This window comes from Urocampus carinirostris, chromosome 20 (assembly GCF_059441175.1).
Source record: "Urocampus carinirostris isolate Australia breed hairy pipefish chromosome 20, RoL_Ucar_1.0, whole genome shotgun sequence".
In the NCBI taxonomy this organism is placed as follows: Eukaryota; Metazoa; Chordata; class Actinopteri; order Syngnathiformes; family Syngnathidae; genus Urocampus; species Urocampus carinirostris.
This window is the reverse complement of record NC_142368.1, coordinates 17,589,943-17,603,180: the sequence shown is the minus strand read 5'-3', so window position 1 is coordinate 17,603,180 and position 13,238 is coordinate 17,589,943. Positions and strand designations below refer to the sequence as shown.

The window sequence follows — 13,238 nt, the reverse complement described above, 5'->3', positions numbered from 1 at the left end:
GGAACGATGCATTTGAGTGATTGGTGACATCGTACAGACACTGTTTCCGTACATGTCTGAGACACGTATTTGCTTCTTTGCAAGCTTTCGGAATGTTAAGTTTGACTGAACTATCTGACTGTTTTGTCGATGTTCCCATTGTTAGCGCCTTATAATCCGGTGCGCCTTATGTATGGAAAATATAGGACCAAAAACTATTTTTTGGGGGTGCGCCCTATAACCCGGTGCGCCTTAGAGTGCGGAAAATACGGTAATGGTAAACTTAATAGAGCTACTGACAGCATTCCAAGAGACCTATTTTCATAATATAACAGTTACTATCAAGCTGCCTTTTTAGCTACTTAGCAAGCCATTTATTTTCTATTTTAAAAATTCCTATCTAATTGGTAGTAACACAAAGTAGCTCGACGCCTGAAAAAGGTTGGAGACTCCTGGAACACAACATGTGGTCTGAATGTTTCATTCATTCATTCCAATAAATAAGAAACATACCTGGCTGCCTTTCTTAGGGGACAGCTGGATGACCTGTTCCTGTCTTTGAATGCGGGGTCCTCCAGAGTACCCTTGGCTTGATTTGGAGATTGGTGCCTCTGGGGAAATGAAATAAATACACAAGGGTTAATGGAAAGTACCACTCAACAACTTTACGGTGCACAAAAGAGCTTTTCCGCGCACAAGAAAATCTAGCCAGCTCACAAAAATCTGGGCTCGAAATTGCTAATTAAGAAGCGACTTAAGTCAAAGTTACAGTGCATGAAGGTAAAAATACACGGGCTCCCCTGACACTGTGTTCTAAATGTGGTATTTTGAAGTCAATGTCGAAGTAGAACAAAGTTGAGTAAAGTCAGTAGAGTTTTTCGAGAACCGGCTTCTTCGGCTCAGCTCACTAAAAAGAACCGTCTCTTTCGGGTCCCAAACGGCTCTTCAGGTTGTTTTTGCTTCTTTAATCCCTACACGACCAAATATGATGTAAAATTGTGCACAAAATGACTTCAAGGAAGGGGGGGAAATAGAACAAAAATGAAAAAATACCAAAATGAAAAAGTATTGAAAAGCTGAGAAAAAAAACGAAACAAAAGGAGAGAAAAAGAGAAAAAAGGGCAGGAAAAATTCAGAAAAAAAGCCAGAAGAAAAGAAAGAAGCAAATAAAGGGAATAAAAGGTAATAGAGAACAAAAAAAGCAAGAAAAAAGTATCAACTAGGAAAAAATAAACACAATGAGATTTAAAAAGAGAGATTTAAAAAAGGAATTTAAAAAAAGGAGGAAAAAAAACAGGGAAAAAGAGGAAAACGTTTGTGTTGCATTCAAATAACTTCCAATTATATCAAGACGAGCAAAATCTTGGTTCCAAACCAATAAAAATTACGTTATAGATCGGCCAGCCCAATCCCCAGATCTCAATCCAATCGAGAACTTGTGGGGTGAAATAAAAAATGCTGTTTGTGAAGCAAAACCAAGAAATAGGAATGAATAGTGGAACGTTGTTAAGCAACCATGGAGTGAAAAAACAACTGAAAGGTGCCACAAGTTGGTTGACTCTATGCCACACAGATGTGAAGCAGTTGTAAAAAACTGTGGCCTTGCAACTAAATATTAGGATTTCTCAATCCTACTTTTTTTTGGGGGGGGGGGAATAAAAATAGTTTTGAGTTTGTACAGTCAACAGCAGACACTTCTTTTTTTTAACACACTCTTTTGAACTATTTGTCCAATTGCACCGCCTTCGAAGTGTACCTATTAAGAATGCTTGGTCTTGTTTGTTTTATGACAATCTACTAATAATAATAATAATAATAATAATAATAATAATAATTTCCTTTGTATTGTCATTCTTTGTAACAATGTACACAGAACGAAATGTCGATACACCTGACCCGTTGTAGCGGGTCGATGCAGCCGCAGCCAGAGGGCGCCGCCATTATACCTGCACCTATTGCTAACTTGTCTCGCATGTAACAATAAAAAATATACTGAAAAAAGCAGAGAAATTCTGGTTAGTCACATCGCACCGCTTTAAGTTTCAACAGCACTGTACATTTTTTGGGACACCCGTTAAACAAAATCTTGCTGGACGAGAACAGATCTGGTTTTCTACAAAGATTTCAGACCAAATTGTTAAGACGTTGTGCATGTCGAATACGATATGTATAAAATACAAAAGCATGGCACTGACTCTTTTGCGGTGGGTGCCACATAAGTTTACCTTCAATAGTTAGTCGCTCTCATGGGAAAAAGACTCAAGTGTTTTTGCATTTACGGAATGTTTAAAACACCACATTAACATATGTTGCATTACAATGCTAGGGCTTCTTTTGTTCAGGACACATCCGCACTGTGGGCGGGACAGCGGATGGGTGGTTAGCGCCAATGTTCCCTGTAACTTTCCACGGGTCTGAGCGTTCACACAAAGTCGGTGAGCAACGCTTGAAACAACAGTGAGCAACAGCAATCCCAAGCGTGGCAACTAAATCATTATCAAACATGTCCAAAACTTGACATTTTGCTGAGTTTCCGGCAATGCAAAATTATTTTTCTCTTTTGAATGAATTGACTCACGTACTACTGCAAAGGTTGTACGGCCTACAAACGTCGTTTGTTCTTACAATTCTTTCACAAGATATCCATTTCTTTTGATTTCCTGACACATTTTGTCGCATAATATTAACATTTTTGGGGGCTTATTGAGTCGGTTGTAAGATACAGAACTGTACTTATTCCCATTTTTGAGTGGAAGTACAATGTGGGCAACTAGATTCACTCGATAGAATTGGAAATTATTTGAATGCAACACAAACTTTTTCTTCTTTTTCCCTGTTTTTTTTTCTACTTTTTTTTTAATTCCTTGAAAAAAAACTCCATTGTGTTTATTTTTTCCAAGCTGTTACTTTTTTCTTTTTGTTCTCTATTTTACTTTTTTCCTACATTTTCTTTTTTTTTCCTCGCTTTTTTTTAAATTTTCCTTCTTTTTTCTCTTCCTTTTGTTTCTTTTTTTTCTCAGCTTTTCACTACTTTTTCATTTTGGATTTTTTTCTGTTTCGTTCTATTCCCCCGTTCCTTTAAGTCATTTTGTGCATATTTTTACTTAATATTTGGTCATGTTGGGATTAAAGAAGCAAAGACAACCTGAAGAGCCGTTTAAGACCCGAAAGAGCCGGTTCCTTTTTAGTGAGCCGAGCCGAAGAAGCCAGTTCTCGACATACTCTAATAATTTTACACAACTTCGTTCGACTTCAAAATACCGCATTTAGGACACAACGTCAGGGGAACCCGTGAATTTTTACATTAATGCACTGTAACTTTGACTTAAGTCGCTTCTTAATAAGTAATTTTGAGCCCTCATTTTTGGGCGCTGGCTAGATTTTCTTGTGCGCAGAAAAGCTCTGGGTAGTGCGCAATTGCGCATGCGCAGCTTAGAGGGAAAACTGGTTAGCGTGCAGCCCCACAGTTCAGAGGTTCAGGGTTCAAGTCCAGCTGCCGCAACCTCCCGTGTGGATTTTTGCACAATCTCCCCACGTTTCCTCCCATATTCCAAAAACATGAATGTCAGGTTAATTGTCCGGTTTAAATTGTCCCTAGGTGTGAATGAGCGAGTGAGTTGTCTGTCCCTGTGTGTCCTGCGACTGGTTGGCAACCAGTTTAGGGTGTCCCCTCCCCACTGCCCGCAGAAAACTTGGATGGGCTCCAGCACCCCGCGTACTGAGGATAAGCGGTGCTGATAATGGATGGAAGGACATCCTCATTGTTTACCAGCCTCAGTAAAAAATGATTACACGGTAGGAGCAAAGACATGAAGAGCGCTAAAACCACAGCCTGAGCCGGACTCTCATTGAACCGTTAGACTGACAAAAAAAGAAACCAGGCCTTGAAACAAACCACAAAAAGATAGATTTCTATGTAATTGCAGGAGTCAGAGTAGGGTGGAGAATTTAAAAAATCCACTGAATTTCAAATCCAGTGACAAACAAGAAGAACGTTTGTGTGGCTGCCTCTGACCATGGAGGACAAAAATAAAGACCATCTGCAAAGTTTAAACGATGGAAACGTGTCCGGCATGAAAATGATTATTATATAATTATTTAAATGCAACACAAACTTTTTATTCTTTTTTCCGTGTTTAAAAAAAAAAAAAAATCCTTTAAAAAAAATCTCATTGTGTTTATTTTTCCGAGCTGTTACCTTTTTCTTTTTGTTCTCTATTTACTTTTTCTCTACATTTCTTTTTTTTTCTTTTTTTCTGTCTTTTTTCTAAATTGTTCCTTCTTTTTTATCTTCCTTTTTGTTTCTTTTTTTCTCAGCTTTTCACTACTTTTTCATTTTGGTATTTTTTTCTTTTTTGTTCTTCCTTTAAGTCATTTTGTGCATAATTTTACATAATATTTGGTCATGTTGGGATTAAAGAAGCAAAAACAACCCGAAGAGCCGTTTAGGACCCGAAAGAGCCGGTTCCTTTTAGTGAGCCGAGCCGAAAAAGCCGGTTCTCGACAACCTCTACTAACTTTACTCAACTTCGTTTTCCTTCGACTCGACTTCAAAATACCGCATTTAGGACACAACGTTAGGGGAACCCGTGTAGTTTTACCTTCATGCACTGTAACTTTGACTTAAGTCGCTTCTTAATTAGTAATTTTGAGCCCTCATTTTTGGGCGCCGGCTAGATTTTCTTGTGCGCTGAGAATGTGAGAGCTTGATGAGATGAGATGAGATCTTAGAGGGAACACTGTGTGTAAGATACATGCAGGCTCATCTCTCGTGCTCCACACACTATTTAACTATGAGAAAGGTTTGTGTATAGCCAATTCTACCATTTCTGAGTGCCAAATGACATGGGAAGCTGTATGTGGTATTTGAAACAGTCATACAGTGGAACCTCGGTTTTCGAACGCCTCTCAGTTCGGACAAATCGGTGTTCGACCAAAAATTTCGAGAAATTCTTGCTTCTGTTCGGTCAAAAAAATCGGAGTTCGAACGCCGGTACGCTAGGGTGCGATGCTGAGAGGCGTACGGGTGTTTTAGCCCCTAATTATGCCTCCGAAGAAGGTCGGTGCAAGCAGGACAGGTGAAAAAAAAACAAGTTGTTCGTCCAACTATTGCCTTTAAGAAAGACATAATAGCTAAATATGAAAGAGGTGTACGAATTTCCGACCTTGCTAGTGAATACAGCATGGCTAAATCTACTATCAGTACGATAGTCAAGAATAAGGAGGCTGTGAAATCGAGTGATGCGGCTAAGGAAGTTAGCGCTATAAGCGAGCGACTGCCGCAAGTTTTTGAAGAGGTTGAAAAACTTTTGATGATTTTTCTCTCCCCACCGTCCACCACAAAGGTAAAAAATCCTATTCATAATCCTTTTTTTTATTTTTACACGTTCATGTTAGCGTAATCTTTCGTACGGAAGATTACGCTAACGCGAACGTACGATTAGCCTGGGTTAGCTTCATGTTTGCGTTCATGCTAAACATTCAGGGTGTTGGAACGAATTAAAACGATTTACATTACTTTTAATGGGAAAAACTATTTCGGTGATTGAACAAATAGGTTTTCGAACAGGGTTCTGGAACGGATTATGGTCGAGAACCGAGGTTCCACTGTACATGATATTTGACAATCTCCGCTTCAGCACTGTGTGGTCATTGAATGTGTTATCCCTGACTGGTTAAAAATTACCGAAATGACACGAGCCATGGTATGAAAATTACCGGTTTTACGTTAAAAAAAAAACATTGATCGCCTATAATAAATTCCCATTATTGATTCGTAATCCTTGCACTATTACACTTTTCATAGTGCCCTGTTTAGGTGTCACATGCGCTTTTGGGTGCGATGGTGCTTCATAAGACATTTCCATACAAACTAATGCCCGTTGCCGTTATCACAGCGTAAGAAAAAATTCGACGACAAAGGGAATCCACCAGAGAGCACTGTTGGCGTAATTTTAAGCAGACTTGTTTAGAGACACGCACAATTTCAAATAAATACAAGCACTACACCCAAAAAGAAAGCGCTTTTCAATCCTTGAAAACTCAAAATTAAAATAATCGCACCCGTATGAACCCTGTTTTCAGTCCTGATAAAAACGAAATGTTACTCATTATAAAATAAAAAGTAAATACAAGTGACACAAATGTGATATTTCAAAGGTGTACAGACGCTCCCCTACTTATGAACATTGGAGTTCCGAAAAGCGGGAGATAAGAATATTTTTTGGGGGACGTCGAAAAATATCCGGACATTGCTGTATTGTGCACTTTTTCCGAGTACAGGACAGAACTGTAGCGCTTATTTTCGCCACTACCGGCGTGTGGTGCTGTGAGAGTTAACCCAGAATCCACCCTGAAGAAGAAATCCGGCTTCCTCTTCCTAGTTTGTGTGTAAACATACTATACGGTATCTCCAGCGCGCTAAGAACTTTGACATTTTTATTGTTTAATATCTCATGCATGCATTCTTTATGGTTGGTGTAAAGTATAAAGAAGAGGCGAGCCGTTTCTTTTGAAACGAAGTGGAATAAGAAAGCATGGTGCGGTTGAGAAAATGTTTGGATCGCTTTTTTTTGGCCACTTTTTACCATGGAGGAGGAATTGGCCTAACTTTTGAAGCTCATTTTCCAAAAGTAATTTAAACTTAACTTTATTTATCCTTATAGAGCATGTTATTTAATAAAATATTTATTCTTTTAGTACAAAACAATACAGGTTACTTATATAAGCCTTAAACATAAACCTTAAACATACATTCCATATAAAATATTGTCATGATTACTGATGCAGGGCACCGTTGGCGCCAACAGCCACGGACCCTGATTGGCTGTTGGAATCTTTTTAAACTCCCGTCTTCCTGAAAGAACCCGTCAGATCGTTTGTGAACCTACGCTACACACTAGGCAAACTTTTGTGACTCCTGACTTTATCCTGCCCTGTTGTTCTGTCTGTTTCCGGTTGCCGACCTTTTTCCTGGAGCCGTTTATGTTTTTACTCCTCCGTCCCGGCCATCGACCTATTTTTTTTCGCTCTTGACATTGCCTGCGCTCGACATGGAAGTGCCACTTCCGCGTTCCCAGCGTTCTGCTACCCGTGAGCGCCAATCCCCGGATCGTGTGCGCAAGTCCTTTCCTACTTCTAAATAAAACTGAGTAAAACGAACGCAATTGGGTCCCGTCTCCGTTCTTGGTCCTTGACAAATATAGCACTGAAGCAACTTACGAACAAATTCAGCTTACGAACGTCCGTAAGTAGGGCAGCGTCTGTATATAATATTGCACAAATCAGTAGCAGAAAAATAACCTTGATTTAGTCTCTGATAAACCTGAAATGTTTTGGGGAAATCACCTGCTGCGGCTCTTTCAACAGCTCCCTCCTCCAACCGGGACCAACCGGCGATAGATTTTGCACTTGATCCGCCCTCTCCGATAGCCTGTCTCTCGTTGGACTTTGGGAGGTTTCGACTTCCTGCGAACCTGTATAAAGATATGGTGCCATTTGGGGTATTCCAGTGGTATGTGGGGACTAGAATCCTTAAAAAAAAGACGGCTTTAGCAGAAAGCCGGCCTCTCTTTTCCCCTTACTGCTCAGGCATGGACTTCTGTTTCCAGTGAGCTAAGCTGCCGGAGGCATCGTTGGAACATGACAAGTTGCTGGGAGAGCTGCGATTGTGTGCCGAGCGACCCAGAGCCAGGGAGGAAGCAAGGCTGTAGCTCTCACTGCTTGGCGATATCCTGGAATAAAGACATTTTAGGACACACAGAGTGGATGTACCATACTCTTTGCTAAAATTCGTCCTATACTGTCTCAGTCGGATGCGGAGATTATAATTCACGCGTTTGTTACCTCCCGTCTCGATTACTGTAATGCACTACTCTCCGGTCTCCCGAAGTCCAGAATCAAGAGTATTTAGCTGGTACAAAATCCCGCAGCGAGGCTTTTAACTGGGACAAAAAAGTCCGATCACATCAGGCCGATTTTGGCTAACCTGCATTGGCTCCCTGTTAGCCTAAGATGTGATCTCAAGGTTCTCGTAGTATTATACAAAATCATACATGGACTTGCTCCCTCATATCTTTCAGATCTGATTTCGCCTATGTTCCGGTCCGAAGCCTTCGCTCTGAGGGCGCTGGTCTTCTGGTGATCCCAAGAGCCAAGAAGTGTTCCGCTGGTTCGAGAGAGAGCGTTCTCCATCCGGGCACCGGTGTTGTGGAATGCTCTTCCCCTTGACATCCGGTCTGCAACCTCAGTGGAAATGTTTAAATCTAAGCTTAAGACTCACTTCTACGCTATAGCATATGAATAACCTATACTTTTCGTGGACAATATCTCTGTATTATTTGTGATTGCAGCATCCTTTGCTGTCTGGTAATCCTGGAAGGGGGATACCACATGTGCGGTCCCTTCTCAAGGTTTCTTCATTTTCCTCATGTTGAGGTTTTTTGAGTTTTTCCTTGTTGGTTCCAGATCAGGGGATGGTGTAATAATAGTCTGAAAAAATAGTCTGTGTCATAACCTGTGAAGCCCTTTGAGACTCTTTGTGATTCAGGGCTATTCAAATAAGACTTGACTTGACTCGACTTGACTTGACTTGACTAGATTAAAGACATGGTTTTGGAAATGAAAAGGAAACTGGAGCGCTTGGAGGAAATCCACGCAGGCATAGGGGCAACACAAAGTCAGATGACACAGGGAGGCCAAAATAGCATGTTTTGATTAAACCTTTCTTTGACTTTGCTAAGTTGTACAGTTATTTCTGCCTGTAGTTACCAAATTACCATAGTTGTTACATAATAAGGCGCTGGACCCCAAACAAGGCCAGGAAACGTCAGTGTCTAGAGTTGCATCATCAATGGTGCCTGGACGACCCATCGCCGGATCCATGAACCGTGAACCAGCAAAACTGTTTTCAGCTGTGCTAACATTATTGCACAAGGCTCTTCCAATCATCCGTTAGCCTTCTGACGCAATTAGCAAAAGCAATGCACCATTAGAGGGCGGCACGGCAGCTGAGTGGTTAGCACGTCCGCGGCAGTTCTGAGGTCATGGGTTCAAATCCAGTCACCAGCCTTACTGTACACAGTATGCTTGTTCTTTCCGTGCTTGCATGGGTTTTCCCCCGGGCACTCCGGTTTCCTCCCACATTCCAAAAATATGTACAGTGGAACCTCGGTTTTGGAACGCCTCTCAGTTTGAACAAATTGGAGTCCGACCAAAAATTTCGAGAAATTCTTGCTTCGCTGTTCGGTCAAAAAATTCGGAGTTCGAACGCCGGTAATGCGTGAGTGCGTACGCTAGGGTGCCATGCTGAGCGGCGTACGGGTGTAGATCGCTCTTTTCGTGACCGACTGATATCGCGTGCGGACGTGCTTCGTTTTGCTTTGGCTTTTAATATAGGTGTAGGACGTGTTTTAGCCCCTAATTATGTCTCAGAAGAAAGTCAGTGCAAGCAGCAAAGTTGCTACAGGTGAAAAAAGAAAAGTAGTGCGTACAACTATTGCATTTAAGAAAGAAATAATAGCAAAATATGAAGGAGGTGTGCGAGGGTCTGATCTTGCCAGGGAATACCCCACTGCCCACTTGCGCCTTCTGCTGACCACCACAAAGGTAAGAAATCCTATGCATAATTCTTTACTTTACCCTTTACTTTTTTTATTTTTACACGTTGTTGGAATTTCTTGTTAAATCAACACCCGTAATCTTTCGTACGGAAGATTACAATAACGCGAACGTACGATTAGCCTGGGTTAGCTTCATGTTTAAGTTAAACATTCAGGTAAACATTCAGGGTGTTGGAACGGAGCCCAACATTCAGGGTGTTGGGACGGAGCCCCCTTTCCAATGAACCGCTCACCACTTGTTGTGGAGACCAGGGTGCTAAATGACTTGTAAACGACCTGATTTTTTTATTTTTACACGTTCATGTTAGCGCAATCTTTCGTACGGAAGATTATGATAACGCGAACGTACGATTAGCCTGGGTTAGCTTTATGTTTACGTTGAACATTCAAGGTAAACATTCAGGGAGTTGGAACGGATTAAAACGATTTACATTATTTTTAATGGGAAAAATGATTTCGGTGATCGATCAAATCGGTTTTCGAACAGGGTTCTGGAACAGATTATGGTCGAGAACCGAGGGTCCACTGTATGTCAGGGTGATTGGCCGGTCCACATTGTCCCTAGGTATGAATGAGCGAGTGAGTTGTCCGTCTCTCTGTGACTTGCAACTGGCTGGCAACCAGTTCAAGGTGTCTCCTGCCCACTGCCTGAAAGATAGCTAGGATGGGCTACAATACCTCCGCAACCTTACAGAGGATACGCGGTGCAGATAATAAATACCGTAAATTCCGGACTATAAGCCGCTACTTTTTTCCCAAACGTTCAACCCTGCGGCTTATTCAGTGATGCGGCCAATTTATGTCATTTTTCTAACGGCCGCCAGCGGGGCTCGAGTACAAAAGGTAAGATTTAGACTTTAACTTCTTAGCTTGAGCACAAATTAGTCTAGCGTATACATATTCTCATTATGCAAATTGCAAATAGAAAGGCACATGACGCAACTTTCAGGCCAAACGAAATCGAGCAGTCCGACATAGAAGGAATCAGTAAACTTAATTAGCGAACGTGATGATAAGGGAGCGTGGGACAACGTCAATATGACAAAGTCTCTTTCCCTCACTGTAGGAATACGACTTTGGGGTATTCGTCAGATTTAAGGAAGAAGATGGGGACGGTTTATTGTGCTTAGTACAAGCACGGTATGTTTTTTTAACTGTGTTGCGAGCGTGTTACTAGTAGCGTTTTGCTACCCTTCACAGGCACGGTTTGGGATGAAAGTTATAATATTATTATTAAAGCTTTGAAAACTCTCTCGGTGTACCGTCTTTCATTGTAAATATGTGTAACCATGTATAATATGTATTTGCAACTGTATATTTTTGTAATGTATTTATTTTAGAAACTTATTCTGATATGTTTTGTACGAGCAAATGAGAAAGAAGGGCCGGGGCAAACGCGGGCTGACGGGAAGTGGAGTAAAGGTGAGACGTGTTTGTGGACGCGGCCGATAATAGTGGATATATATTTTTCCCACCCTTACCTTTGGAAATATACACTTTTTTCCTTGGATTACTTTCAACGGGCACCTGGACTCTGCAGGTCTGCATTCAATTTTAAGTACCGGTATCGTTTTCCGTTTATTTTGCCGGCTGTGTTTTTAGGACTGTATCAGGTATGGGTTAATTTTGTGTTTGTAATGCGTTTTTTCAATGTGAGCGCATGCGGCTAATATACAGGTGCGGCTTGTGTGGGTACAAAATCGGTTTTAATCCCTAAATGTGGTGGGTGCGGCTTATAATCAGGTGCGCTCTATAGTCCAGAATTTAGAGTAGATGGATGTACTGTTAGAACACTAGAATGCTGGTTGCTGGAAATGGGCCTATATACACCTATGTAGATATTGAACATAAAACATTGCAGTTCAAATGGTCAATTGCCACATTAGATAGCGTGTGCTTCTGATTCATTTCATGTTATCCTAATTAATAAATAGGGATATTTCTAAGCATCCACAAACTTTTGAACAACAGCGTATCTACTCATGCACGTCCAAAACCAAAAGGTACAGGATACCTCTTTGTGTCCAACGGGCGTCCGTCACTGCTGACACTGCGTGGGATCACGCCACCCCTTTCGAGCTTCTCTGCCGACAACGTTTTCCCAATGGAGCTCCCAAGGCTGACAGCCCTGTTGGGTGTGTGGGGTTGCGGTGAGGCAGTCAGAGACTGCTGGGGGCTACTGGAGGTTCTTTGCCACTTGTTATTGTTGCTCCGAAAGGGGAACTTGTACTCAATGGAGCTGCTATCGCTGCTGCTGCTCTTGTAGTCCGCCATTGGCATGCGATAGAGCTCAGTGCAGCCCCTAGTGTGGCGAGGGAGTCCAAGGTTACAAATCAAGTTTACATACAAGACTGAAAATCAAACTTTTGTCATGTATTTATCTGGTCATATCCCTGACCGACAGCAAGATAAACACATACACTAACAAAGAAAATAAAAGGGAAAAAAATAGCAAAAAAAAACACACAAACATTTTTGGACCATGGCCAACCCAATTGCCCAAACACCAAAACAAGTTAGGCACCTCGGCACCTAAGTTGGTCATGCTTTTCCTTCCAGATGAAACGGACACCAGAAAGTGGCCATGTCACTCTTTTGTTCAACAGCAGGGACCGACAGCTTTCACTGGTTTACCCCTGCCGCATCCTTAAGAACGCGTCCACAATCCCACTATCCTTTAACAACACCTCTCCACTCCTTTCTATCACCAACAAGAGCTCTAGCTTCCATTATATTTAGACCTCTTTCCTACAGTGCACTCATAACACCATCCAGAGTAGGGAGTGAGACAAGTGAGTGGTTCCCTGTGTTGACTGGTGTGAGACAGGGGTGTGTGATGTCACCATGGCTGTTTAATGTGTACCTGGATGGTGTGGTGAGAGAGGTGAATGCAAGAGTATTTCGCAGAGGTGTAGAGATGATGGACAACAGTGGAACAGTGTGGCAAGTAAGTCAGTTGTTGTCATGTATGTTATGACAAAAAAAGCACTTTGGTGACAACCAATGAAGGCGTCATCTATTTCCTTGGTTCACACCTACCTGCGTGGCGTGGCGTCGTCATAGGGTGGAATTATAGAAACGCGAACGGTCACAGAAGTGCGCAGAAAATCGATCATTTGCTCGTGGGTGAGCGTGGCGACGGACACTTTGCAGATTTCCACCAACCGACTTCCTTGACGCAGGCCTGCCTGCCAGGCATAACCGTACGGCTCCACCTTGTACAAAGCAGACAGTTTCATAAACGCTCACATTTCAAACATATTGAAATGGACAAAATGCCCTGTTTGACAATTGCACAGAGTAAAGCAAGTTTAAAGTTGTTATGGAAGGTAAAAGACCAGTAAAGTGGATGAATTCAGCATGTGTTGAAGTTCAGTTCTTGGAATGATTCCATCTGAACTGCAAACTACTACTGAGAGAAACTGTAAACGTACTTGACTAGGTTTTATTCCGTATCTTTTGGCGGACTACATATCTACTGTAAATTCCGGACTATAAGCCGCCACCTTTTTCCCTAACTTTCAACCCTGCGGCTTATTCAGTGATGCGGCCAATTTATGTAATTTTTCTAACGGCCGCCAGCGGCGCTCGAGTGCTGCTACCATTAACTGCCCTGTCACAGCTACCATTTGGGATGAA

General features: G+C 41.8%; 1 protein-coding gene across 1 annotated transcript in view; it reads right to left on the bottom strand.

The window, feature by feature from the left end:
* sipa1l1 (signal-induced proliferation-associated 1 like 1) overlaps positions 1–13,238 on the bottom strand; it is a 117,677-nt gene that overhangs the window by 26,605 nt on the left and 77,834 nt on the right. The window contains exons 11-15 of the mRNA XM_088325724.1: positions 12,639–12,814; positions 11,614–11,901; positions 7,563–7,712; positions 7,327–7,454; positions 493–590 (exon numbers count right to left, since the gene is read on the bottom strand). Of these exons, the coding sequence (XP_088181850.1) occupies positions 493–590; positions 7,327–7,454; positions 7,563–7,712; positions 11,614–11,901; positions 12,639–12,814 (840 nt within the window). The remainder of the gene's footprint in view (positions 1–492; positions 591–7,326; positions 7,455–7,562; positions 7,713–11,613; positions 11,902–12,638; positions 12,815–13,238) is intronic.